The sequence below is a fragment of the Natrix helvetica genome, assembly GCF_964273705.1.
Source record: "Natrix helvetica genome assembly, chromosome: 5".
Classification (NCBI taxonomy): Eukaryota; Metazoa; Chordata; class Lepidosauria; order Squamata; family Natricidae; genus Natrix; species Natrix helvetica.
The window spans coordinates 33,764,147-33,777,113 of record NC_138551.1 but is presented as its reverse complement, the minus strand read 5'-3'; the positions used below and the strand labels follow the sequence as shown (position 1 = coordinate 33,777,113).

Here is a 12,967-nt window from a genome sequence, read left to right as displayed (position 1 = left end):
AATCCAAAATCTGTAACTTTTGCATAATGTGAAACTTATACTTAGAAAACAGAAATTTATACCTAATGGTCAGAATAGTATAAACTCTGATGAATCACAAAAATATTTCAATTAATTGAATATGTCTTTTCTTATTGTACTTTGTAAATATGTCTTGTTGATTATTTATAGACATAAAAAACTGGCAGTCAAGATGGAAAATAATGTAACAACAATTTCTCGAGAGGAACTGGAAGAATTAAAAGAAGCATTCAGTAAAATAGGTAAGTTTGCTGAAGTTTTCCAAGATTTAGTTAACCCTTCATACATAACCTTCATATATAAGAATAGTCAGATTGTCGTGAAAGAAGCAATCTGTATTGCCTCAAAACTGGGTCTTGGCTTTGCTTGTTGGGAGTGCAGTGTTTACTCCATTTCTTTGTTAGTTTCATGAAGAAACTGGAACACTTCAGTCATTTGTTTTTCTTTAGAGGTATGTTTTCCCACTATACTCTGAAATCTATATTTTAGTGAAATAAAGCAATATTCTTCTCTTTCTGCAAACAACTGCTGTTCAGTCTGAGATTTGTGTTTCACTCTATGTTTGTTCAGGATACTATGCGGCTTGGGAAACTCAACTACCATATTTTTTGGAGTATAAGGCGCACTGGAGTATAAAACGCACCAAGATTTTGAAGAGGCAAATTAAAAAAAAAGTTTTTGCACTCTGCAAACCACCCAAAAACGGCCCATTTTTTTGAGAAACGGGCCTGTTTTTTGTCAAAAAAGGGGCATGCATAGGTTTTAGGAGGCTTGTAGAGTGTTCCTGGGGGCTGGGGGGGGAGTAAAGACGAGCAAAAAATGACCAGTTTTTCATGAAAATGGGCCTTTTTTTTTCAAAAAAAGAGCAAACATGCCCTTTAGGAGGCTTATAGAGTGTTCCGGGGGGGGGGCAAAAACGAGCAAAAAACTGCCTGTTTTTCACTCATTTTTGCCTTCCCCAGCCCTCAGGAGCACTCTGGAAGCCTCCTAAAGGCGAAGCATGGCCATTTTTGCAAAGGGGGCAGGGTTTCGGGGCCCAAAAATGCTGTATTCAGTGTATAAGACGCACCCAGATTTTCACCCTTTCTTTTGAGGAAAAAAGGTGCATCTTATACTCCAAAAAATAAGGTAATTATCTTCTTATCTCTGGTTTCAGAGCAAGGTTATGAAGAGAGATCGGAGATTTTACATTGATAGGAACTTGTAAGATGACTAGTGAGTAATGAATTGGCATATAATAGACTGAATAAAGAAGCAAGGTAAAATCTTATAAAAATTAGTTTTGCAAAAATAAATATGAGACAGATATAAAGGAAAAGAAATTGAACACAAGGAGTCCAACAAATTATACTGTATGGAATGCTTCTACACTAATACACAAAATCTGAGTTAAACAAACAAGATGAGCTAGAAGTCATGAGGTATAAAGGCAAGTATAATATTAAAAAGATTATATAACACAGTAAGATGAATCCCACCGGTGGAGCATTGGATTTAATAGGTAAACTTTATTTCAGAGGAACAGACAACACATTATATACCAGAAATGAACTTATGTACATAGAGATCCATTGGACAGAAAATAACACAAGTGTTATTTGAAATGGCATGTTGAAATGTGCTATGTTCCTTGGGTCTGATACAGACCACCAAATCAGTCATTAGAGGTACATGATGATTTTATAAAGCAGATAATTGAAGCTTTAAAAAATCATGAAGTAATTGTAATTGAAGTAATATGAATTGAAGGACTAATTTTGTCAAACAAAATGTGTAATACCTTTTTTTTATCTATAATGATAATTTTCTCTTTCCAAGGACAAAATTGCAGTGGGCAGTAGGCCAATTTATTACCTTAAATTTGTCTCTTACTAAAGATACTAAATAAGGGTAAGTTTGGACGCAATGGCTACATTGTTAGAATTTTTGATTTAACAAGCACTTGAAAAAATTTCAACTTAAATAATGGTTTTTAAATTGGCCAATACAATAAACTAATGGAAATGATAAAAAGATAATATGAAAATAAAATCTTAAACATACTATAATTGACTGAAATACCTTGAAAAGAAAATTAAGGACAGTGCAATATCAAAAAATACTAACAAGAAAGAAAACTAGGAAACATCTGAAAATCCAATGAACGTTAACACAACTTCATCTTCACAACTTCAACAAGGAATAAATCAGAAAAACAAAGGTACAAGGTGAGATAAGATTAGCAAGAAATACAGTTATCTAGCAACTTTATGTTACATCAAATATGTTGAAAGCATAAGAAAACAGAATGAATGAAGCATAAGATGTGATGAGAAAGTCTTATATAACAATACACACACACACACACACACACACACAGCCCACAGAAGACCCCTAAAGTATGAATATGTTCTCAGTTAATCTGTTTGAAATAATATTTCAGCAAAAATACATTATCTATTATTAAAGATAGCCTAAATTCAAGAAGGTGATAACAAAAGAATAAAAATGTATTATTTTAAAACAGCAATTGAAATATCAATAGTAACAAAGTGGTTTTGTTTTGCAATTTATAGACATTGATAATAGTGGATATGTCAGTGATTATGAACTTCAAGATCTTTTCAAAGAAGCAAGTCTTCCATTACCTGGCTATAAAGTTCGTGAAATTGTGGAAAAAATTATAGCAGTGACAGATAGTAACAAGGATGGCAAAATCAATTTTGAAGAATTTGTATCGGTAAGTAAACTAATATACTAGGCTATATCTTAATCTGAATGTAACTGGGTTAGAATTAATTAATTATGTATGAAACAAAAGGTTATTATTAAAATATATTTTAAAATACATGCCACAAGCTATGGCTTTACTCTATTCTCAAAAATGTACAATATTCCTAAAATGTACCCCACACAGTCAAAAACTGATGGGTCTGTCATGTTAGTTGAGGAATGGTTATTTCAGTGGTGGGTTTCTGCCGGTTCACACCGGATCGCGTGATCCGGTTGGTCAATGAACCCGGAAACCCCGCCCCTGTCACTCACTCGCAAGTCCTTGGCGTTTTTTGCATCGGGGCTTGCTGCAAGAGAGAGGGAGTAAAGACCTTTTCCGGATTGGTGGTGGTGGAGGTGTGGGCCCGTACTCACTAAAGCAAGTCCGGGGAAGTCCTTTGCGCCAGCTGGAAAAGGTCTTCACTCCTTTCCCCCCTTGCAGCATGCCCCGATGCAAAAAATGGTGAGATCTCTTCTCAGAAATGTCTTCTTGGGCTGCACCCGTGTGATCCGAGCAACCATGCGGTCCGAACGATCTTGAAAACCTGCGATGTTGCTTTGGGAGGGGGCAGACGGGCAGCATTTGCCCCTGCCACCCACCCTGGGCACCTGCAGCCTTGGAGCCTGCAGCTTTAAAACAAGCCTTTGCACAGCTGCCCGTCTTTCCCCTCCGAAAGCAACCTCGCAGGTTTTCAAGATCATCTGCTTGGGTGTTTTTAAAAAAGAAAACGGTCTTTTTTGGGGGGGAACGGGCTGCGCATGGAGAAGCTGGCGGCCAGGGCGCCCTGAAGCAGCGCCAGCCAGCATGTCCCTTAAGGGTAAGGGCAGCAGCGCTGCGCCCACCTCTGCCCTGCCCACTTCTCAGCAACGCGCCCCCGCCTCTTCCTCCTCCTCAGCAGGCAGGCCGGGCAGGGGCGCGGGCACAGCCCAGGAGGGAGCAGCCAACGGGGGGGGCACTCTGGCCAGCCGGCGGCTGGCGCGAACTCCTCTCCTGTTCCTTCTTCTGCGGGGGGCGCTGCCTTGCTTTGACAGCCACCTTGTTTCCAATTGGGGGGTGAGGGAGAAATCCTCTGCATGGATCCCCCCAATTGGAAGGAGGAGGCTCCATCCACGGGGGGAGAGATCCCCCTCACATTCCTCGTCTTCCTAGATGGGCTCCGGATCAGTGAAGCCTCCTCCTCCTTTTTAACCTGGTGATCTTTCCTAAGACATAAAAAAGAACCTTAATTCCAGGCTCAACAAAAGAAGCTGGAAAGAGATACTGAAGCCAGGAAGCTGAAACCTGGGACTGGAGAACAATCTTTTCTGTCCCCTTACCAGCCCATCCGGGAAGATGAGGAATGCGAGGGGGATCCCTCCCCTCCGCTGGTTCGGAGCCTTGTCCTTCTTTTTAGCCAGGTGATCTTTAACCAGGCGATCTTCGGCTGCTGCACAAGCCGCGCTGCCTTCTTCTCTCTGATAGCTGCCTGGTTAAAAAGAGGGACGAGGCTCCGCTGGTCTGGAGCCCATCGGCGGGTTGGGACGGAGAGACGGACAGACAGAGACACACAGAGAGAGACACACACACAAACAGAGTGAGTGATTGAGTGAGTGAGTGACAGACAGACAGACACACACACATATACACACAGAGTGACAGACAGAGAGGAAGGGAGGAGAGAGAAACACAGAGAGATAGAGAGAGAGGGAGGGAGAGAGACAGAGACAGGGAGACACAGAGAGAGAGAGAGAGAGTGAGAGACAGACAGACACACACATACAGAGTGACAGATGGAGGAGGGAGGAGAGAGAGAGACAGAGATACAGAGAGACACAGACACACAGAAAGAATGACAGAGAGAGACAGAGAGGGGGGAGGGAGGGAGAGACAAAGAGCTACACAGAGAGAGAGAGAGACAGACAGACAGACACACAGAGAGAGAAACAGAAAAAGAGAGAAAGAAAGAAAGGCAGAAAAAATGAAAAAAAGAAAAGAAAGAAAAAGAAAGTGGGAGAGAGAGATGAAAGAAGGAAGGAAGGAAAGAAAGAAAGAAAGAAGAAAGAAAGAAAGAAAGAAAGAAAGAAAGAAAGAAAACCTATGACCACAATTGAGCCCAAAATTTTGGTTGCTAAGCAAGAGCATCGTTAAGTGAGTTTCACCACATTTTCCAAGTTGGCCACGCCCACCTGGTCACATGACCGCTGAGCCACTCCCACAAAACAGGCCACACCTACAGAATAGGTTCTAAAAAAAATTGAAACCCACCACTGGGTTATATGATATAGCAGTAATATGTAAACGTATATATCACTCCAGAATGCTTTACAGCACACTCTAACCTGTTTACAACATTAGCATATTGCCCCCAACAATCTGGGATCTCATTTTACCAACCTTGGAAGTATGAAAGGCTGAGCAGGTCCTGGCAGAGGGCCTGGTTAGCCTGCAATACTGCATTCTAACCACTGCACCACCACACCTCAAACATATGATATCCTGTTTTGTAACTTTCACAGTATTTATTTAAATTTATCAGCAAGCCAACTTTAGCAGTATAGTGACAGCTTTTGAATAACAGCTCTCAAAATAATAATTTTAAAAAATTAACTTTGAAAATGTTTGCCTTTTGAAAAAGCATCTTTGGGACTCCAGTGATGAAGCACCCACAACTTCTGAAGGCAAACTGTTCACTGGTTAATTGTTCTCACTGTTAGGAAGTTTCTCCTTAATTCCAGGTTGCTTCCCTCCTTGATTAGTTTCCATCCATTGTTTCTTGTTTTGCCTTTTGGTGCTTTGGAAGATAATAGACCTCGCTCTTTTTTGGTGCAGCCTCTCAAATATTGGAATACTGCTATTATATCACCCCTAGTACCTTTTTCTCTAGACCAGTGATGGCTAATCTTTTTCCCATCACGTATCAAAAGCGGGGGGAGTGCAGGGGGGTCGTGCGTGGGTGTGCCCCACCCATAATGCTATGTGTTTGACCCCCGGAGTGCATGCGCACATGTCCCCTTCCCTCCCTCCCCACACTTTTGGCACTTGATGGACCCTTTTTTTACCCTCCCCAGGTTCCAGAGACTTTCTAGGAGCCTGGGGAAGGCACAAACAGCCTGTCCCCAGAGGCCCCCCGGAGGCTTCAAGAGGCTTCCCTGAAGACTCTGGAGGGCAAAAAATGGCCCTATGGGCAAACCGGAAGACTGTTCCCAAACTTCTGGTTTGCGCATTGGGCTGTTTTTCACCCTCTGAAGCCTCCAGAACGCAAAAAATAGCCAAAAAAGAATGCCGAAGTCAACTGGCCAGCACATGCATGCGTGCCGGAGCTGACAGAGCAACACCTTGCATGCCCTAACAAATGGCCCCGCGTGCAACCTGTGGCACATGTGCCATAGGTTCGCCATCATGGCTCTAGACCAGTGATGGCGAACCTATGGCACATGTGCCACAAGTGGCACCCGGAGCCATTTGTCAGGCCACGCGAGGCGCTGCCCTGTCAGCTGGCCAGCGCGCATGCGCGCGCTGGCCAGCTGAGGTCACCTTTTTAAAAGCTATTTTTCACCCTCCCCAGGCTCCTATAAAACCTCTGGAGCCAGTGGAGGGTGAAAAGAGCCTCCCCCCCCCGGAGGCTCCAGGGACCGTCCGGAGCCTTCCCTGACGCCTTCGGAGCGCTTAAAACCACCCTCCGAGCAACCCGGAAGTCACTTCCGGGTTGCTCGGAGAGTGGTTTTAAGTGTTCCGAAGGCTTCAGGGACCATACGGAGGTTCCCTGACGCCTTCGGAGCGCTTAAAACCACCCTCCGATCAAACCGGAAGTCACTTCCGGGTTGCTCGGAGAGTGGTTTTAAGTGTTCCGAAGGCTTCAGGGACCGTACGGAGGTTCCCTGACGCCTTCAGAGCGCTTAAAACCACCCTCCGAGCAAACCGGAAGTCACTTCCGGTTTGCTCGGAGGGTGGCTTTAAGCGCTCCGAAGGCTTCAGGGAAGCCTCAGGAGGGCCTCCCGGGGGGGGGAAAGGCTCTTTTCGCCCTCCCCAGGCTCCTATAAAACCTCTGGAGCCTGGGGAGGGTGAAAAAAGCATGTAAAAATGGGGGGGGTGTCATGCGTTGTATGCACATGCGCACTGGGGGGGTCGCACGTTGCATTATGGGTGCAGCACGCCCGCACACGACCCCCCTGCGCTCTCCCCCTTGTGGCACGCGAGCCAAAAAGGTTCGCCATCGCTGCTCTAGACTATCCATGCCCAATTCCTACAACCAATCTTCATGTTTTAATCTCTAGGACTTTAATTATCTTAGTTGGTCTTCCCTGCACTTTTTCCAAAGTCTCAACATCTTTTTTTGCAATATGATGACCAAAACTGGATGTGATATTCCAGATGTAGTCTTACTTAGGATTTGTAAAGTGATACTAATACTTCACATGATTTTGATTCTATGTCTCCGTTTATGCAACCAAAAACTGTATTGGCTTATTTGGCTGCTGCCACACACTGCTGGCTCATATTTAAATGATCATCCACTAGGATTCCAAGGTCCCTCTCACAGTTACTATATTTGTGCCATGCTTTGCCTAATTTGTACTTGTATCTTTGGTTTTTCCTGTCTAGGTGCAAAATCTTGCTTTTCTCCTCATTACATTTCATTTTGTTCATGTTGTTTTTCCCCAGGTTATTCAGGAACTGAAAAGTAAAGAGATTAGCAAATCATTTCGAAAATCCATAAACAAAAAACGGGGGATTACTGCAATTGGAGGAACATCATCCATTTCCAGTGAGGGAACTCAGCATTCTTACTCAGGTAAAAAAAATGTAATGTTCAAAGGAATGTTTTTGTCAATGTAGTGCCAGGATTAACATTTATGAAGGAATAGGGATATGGTTCTTATAATTACAGGATGGCCTGCTCAAAATAAAAGATACATAACAGTATTCCTTATTACGGTTTCTTTTACAGTGTGCTAAGACAGCAAAGTTGAGTCTATGGCATATGTATTGCTCGATTGCTCTTAAAATATATTTTCCTCTTTTATTTTCCAGAAGAAGACAAGGTTGCATTTGTTAACTGGATAAATAAAGCTCTTAAAGATGACCCTGACTGCAAACGTTGCCTCCCTATGGATCCATCAGATGATAGCCTTTTTAACTCACTTGCTGATGGTATCCTCCTTTGGTATGTTCAATTTTTTAAAAAATGTTTACCAAAATACAGGCTGGCGAGTACTTAAGGCATTATCATCACTTAATTTTGATACTCTAAGCCCTATTTATTTTAGTTGGAAAGTTCAGCAAATTTTGAATTCTTTCATTGAAATCAATAAAAATTAAACATATAGTCCTCACTTATGAATATTAATTGGCATTGGGAACCCTGCTGCTAAGCAGCACAGTCATAAAGTGCAATATCATGTGACTGTCCTGACTTATGAAGGCAGTTCTTCCAATTGCTGTTATTTGGCAAATCCTCCAGTCATGGTTTGCTACATAATTGCTGCTTCTGCATTGCTATTAGCAGTCTCATTGAAGAGTTTTACAAAGGAATCATCCATTCTCCTTTACCTCCCCTATCACTCATATCCACCTTGCATAAGAATGAACTGCTATTTTTAACAGCAGTCTTGGGTATATATGGAATGCTTTAATACTCATCTCTACTGATCCCAGAAATTATCCAAGTGTAAACATTTGAAAATCAGAATTAAGATAACTGTTTCCAGCATGGTGCTGTGGTCTAACAGCTATTGTCTTCATTCTCCATGCTAGGTCAAAGACAGTTCTGATATTTTTCACCTTGGCAGGGAGGAAAAGTATGTTACATGAACACGCATGTACATATGCTTATGCCTCTTCTTCTGTTTATGGTGACTAAGTGTACATTCTTCAGTTAATAACGGTTGAATATTAGTATATGAAAAAACTAAATGAATTACAGCTATGTATGGTACTGATGTTATTCCATTTATGGAAATAAAATATTCATTCCATATGTTTCCATATTCTGTATGTCTACTAAATGTTTTGCTATTTAATGTTCACATTTATGGAGAACTTTAATCTGCCAATCTTTTTAATCACTTTACACTGAATTTCTTTCACATTAAGCTAATAATTATTTTTCTTTATTTTCAAGCAAAATGATTAATTTATCTCAGCCAGATACAATTGATGAAAGAGCAATTAATAAGAAGAAGCTTACAGCATTTACTAGATCAGTAAGTAAACCATAGCCAAAATCTAATAGTTGAATAGCAATTAAGAAGATGAACAAGGCAAATTATAAACTGTAGGCACATATATGGATGATGTTTGGGAAGGAGATTAAAATTTGATCTTGCTCTCATGTAAAATTACATTACAAGATAATGCAAACTTGAAAATTTATTACACAAGCCAGAAATGGGATTGATACTAGTGTTTTAAAGATTAAAAAGAATTTGGTTTGCTTAAAACTTCTGAGTTGCATATATATAAGTAAAATGTATTTTAATTTTACAGTTTGGGCCTGAGGTGTGAGCAAAATCTAAAATTGATTAAAATTATTAGAAAAAGGTTTTGGAAGTTTCTTAATATATAATTAATTTAAATCTACAATTGAAAAGTTGTACCAAGATAAATATAGAAAAACCTGCACTGAGCTACAACAAATCAATGTGTTAGAATTTTTAAAAGTCACACTAGTGTTCTATGATCTCAAAATGCAATTAATTCAACAGAGGGTTCTCTTTCATGTTTATTGGGCACCCCGAAAATACTGTAGGTAGTTAGATTCCACTGTTCATCTGTAACATTTTGGAAGTGACACAAATTTTATGTTTTGGAATTGATATACATTGAAGACATTTTGGTATAATATTCTCCAGACTCTAAACCTTATGAAACAAGGAGATTTATCATTCATGGGGTGTAGCTAAGAAGCTTGCTTTTTATTTATGTATTTATTTATTATTATTTATTAAATTTATATGTTGTCCCATCTCACTGTCTGAGGAAACTGGTTTTACTCTAGTGAGGAAAAAAGATCCTTAAATAAAAATACTCTCAGCATAGGAAATAGCTTTTTATTGCATAAAGAATGATCAATATCACTTCAGTTCGCCACAGTTTAATTTGTTGTTTGAGACCTGGGTTTCAATTATATATAAGAGTATTGAACATATATTTTTCTTTCAATATTTTTCTGTATTTTCTTTATCTCTGGTGCAACTTTCTTATATTTTATTTTTATATTTTGGTTTTTTTTTATTCTGGTTATAGATGCAAAATGCATATAAAAATAAGGCAGTTTCCAGGAAACTTTCTCATTTCTAGCATAGAATTTTGCACATAGTTCTATTACTAAAATATTTGTAACATGTTTGTAGAACATGTCAATTCAAGTTGTTCTACTACCTGTTTTGTTATGCCTATTAACTTCCTCCAATTTTACATTCCCCCCCCAAATGTCATTTTGTTTCAGCATAATCCTTTTTTCCATTGAAAACTTGTGTGTGTTTGTATGTGTGTGTGTATTCATCTCTGATTCGAAAGGTCTTATTTATTTAGCTTTCACATATCCATTTTTCTTATAGTATTCTATTTAGATGTCATAGTTATATGGCAATTTTTAGAATATCCTAGCACAGGCATATTCTGAGTTATGATGGTAACATTTTATATTGTTAAGTAACTAAAAGTATAAACATAAATAGCTGTATTAAAAAGGGCCTATGCTCTATCAGCTCTTTCAATGGAAAAATACTTAATATTATGGAATAATTTATTAAATACTGACTTTTAGTTTTTCAAATATGCTGAAAATAGTTCAAATGTCAGCTGATTTATGAAATACTTTCTTAGTCTGTTCATTCTACATCTGTTTCTTTCTTGCTAATGTTGTTTTTTTTTTGCTTTGATTTTAGGAAAATCTAGATCTAGCGCTAAATTCTGCATCGGCTATTGGCTGTACAGTAGTTAACATTGGATCACAAGATCTAATAGATGGAAAGCCACATTTGGTGTTAGGATTATTATGGCAAATTATTAAAGTTGGGCTTTTTTCTGATATAGAGATTTCCAGAAATGAAGGTGAGAATTTTAAACATTCATCAGGAATAATAAATTATGTAGCTTAAGCATATTCTTTTTTTTTTCTTTTGAAGTTCCAGAATAATATTTATTGAAAACCTTTTCCAGCTCTTATTGGTTTACTAAGTGATGAAGAAGAATTGGAGCAATTAATGAAATTGTCTCCAGAAGAACTTCTGCTACGCTGGGTTAACTACCATTTGAATAACGCTGGGTGGAAGAAAATAAGCAACTTTGGTCAAGACATTAAGGTATATCTTACTTAAACTTGTAGTAAATAAAGCAATTATTACAATCTGAATTTTAAAAATAGAACTAATCAAAGTTTTCATAAATTATTCTGCTGTTGCATTTTAATAAAAAGTATACTATTGAAATACTTTTTGAACCTAACATATTATTGCCATACATTGCCAATTTATGAAAGACCATTTCTTAAATAAGAAATTCCATGGTCTCAAAAAGCTATTTATAAAACTTATAGAAGAAGAAGAAGAAAATATCATTTCTAGAATAAAAAACTATGGAAGCAAATTAATACTTAAAACATAACATTAAAAAATAACAAAAAGAGATTTCCTTACTTTTTTTATTATATTATTAAACGTATTAGCACAATTCCCAAAAGTTTTGGTATCCAGAGAAGTGGGCCAGTTGCAATTGGAATTGTTTAGAATTTTGGATCCAGGGGAAAACAACAGAGCCTAGATACCTGTATTTAGAGATTTAATTCATCTGAAAGCTGACCTTTAAGCTGAGGACACCTGGTTCTGCAAAATCTCTATTGTGAGCCAGTAGCACTTGATGTTGCTCTCCATCAAGATCAGCTCCTGTATTTTTTTTAGCACTGTTTATCCAGGCACCTTTTTATTGCTGTAATTCTGTAGATACATCCCAACACATTACTTTGTGTCTTTTTCAAAGGTGATATCATCCAAGAAATATGAAAATCCATTAACAAAATATATTCTATGCAGAACCTATATAGAATATGATAACAGGCATATTAGGATAACAATTTCAGTCATTCTCATTTCAGAATCGGATAAGTGTTCATTAATATTTTTATTTAAAATTTGCATTGTTCAATTCAGGACTCAAAAGCTTATTATCATCTTTTGAATCAAATTGCACCCAAAGGAGGCAACAATGGAGAAAAAGCCATTGCCATAGATCTTTCAGGTTTTAATGTAAGTGTTCTGTTAATTCTTTCAGATTATAAACACTGGCTAGGTTGGCAAACCAAGTTATAGCATTTCTACTAAACATATCTAGCAGCTTTCTTGAATAGATAATTAAACAGTATGATTGAATTCCTTTTTTTAAAGGAATGGGTTGCTTTGTATAATCTGACCAACTATGTTTAAAAAATTGATAATCCAGCCATCTGATGTGATGGCTTCATAATGAGTCTTAACGGGGGATACTTTGAGAATCAAGCTGGAATATGCTTCAAATAGAGTGAAAATCCATTAACAAAATATATTCTATGAAAAGAGTAAGGTTCTACATTTAGGCAACAAAAACGGAATGCACAGGTACAGTATAGGTGATACCTTACTCAGTAGTAGTAACTGTGAAAGGGATCTTGGAGTCCTAGTGGACAACCATTTAAATATGAGCCAGCAGTGTGCAGCAGCTGCCAAAAAAGCCAACACAGTTCTAGGCTGCATCAACAGAGGGATAGAATCAAGATCACGTGAAGTGTTAATACCACTTTATAATGCCTTGGTAAGGCCACACTTGGAATACTGCATTCAGTTCTGGTCGCCACGATGTAAAAAAGATGTGGAGACTCTAGAAAGAGTGCAGAGAAGAGCAACAAAGATGATTAGGGGACTGGAGACTAAAACATATGAAGAACGGTTGCAGGAACTGGGTATGTTTAGCTTAAGAGAAAGAAGGACTAGGGGAGACATGATAGCATTATTCCAATATCTCAGAGGTTGCCACAAAGAAGAGGGAGTCAAACTATTCTCCAAAGCACCTGAGGGTAGAACAAGAAGCAATGGGTGGAAACTAATCAAGGAGAGAAGCAACTTAGAACTGAGGAGAAATTTCCTGACAGTGAGAACAATTAATCAGTGGAACAGCTTGCCTCCAGAAGTTGTGAATGCCCCAACACTGGAAGTCTTTAAGAAGATGTTGGATAGCTATTTG

At 38.7% G+C, this 12,967-nt stretch overlaps 1 protein-coding gene across 1 annotated transcript in view; it reads left to right on the top strand.

Moving 5' to 3' along the window:
- Nucleotides 1-12,967, top strand: part of PLS1 (plastin 1) — a 53,961-nt gene that overhangs the window by 22,946 nt on the left and 18,048 nt on the right. Inside the window, exons 2-9 of the mRNA XM_081955890.1 lie at nt 172-263; nt 2,577-2,740; nt 7,415-7,544; nt 7,784-7,916; nt 8,874-8,955; nt 10,642-10,807; nt 10,916-11,058; nt 11,902-11,997. Coding sequence (XP_081812016.1) covers nt 194-263; nt 2,577-2,740; nt 7,415-7,544; nt 7,784-7,916; nt 8,874-8,955; nt 10,642-10,807; nt 10,916-11,058; nt 11,902-11,997 — 984 coding nt within the window. The 5' untranslated portion in view covers nt 172-193. The remainder of the gene's footprint in view (nt 1-171; nt 264-2,576; nt 2,741-7,414; nt 7,545-7,783; nt 7,917-8,873; nt 8,956-10,641; nt 10,808-10,915; nt 11,059-11,901; nt 11,998-12,967) is intronic.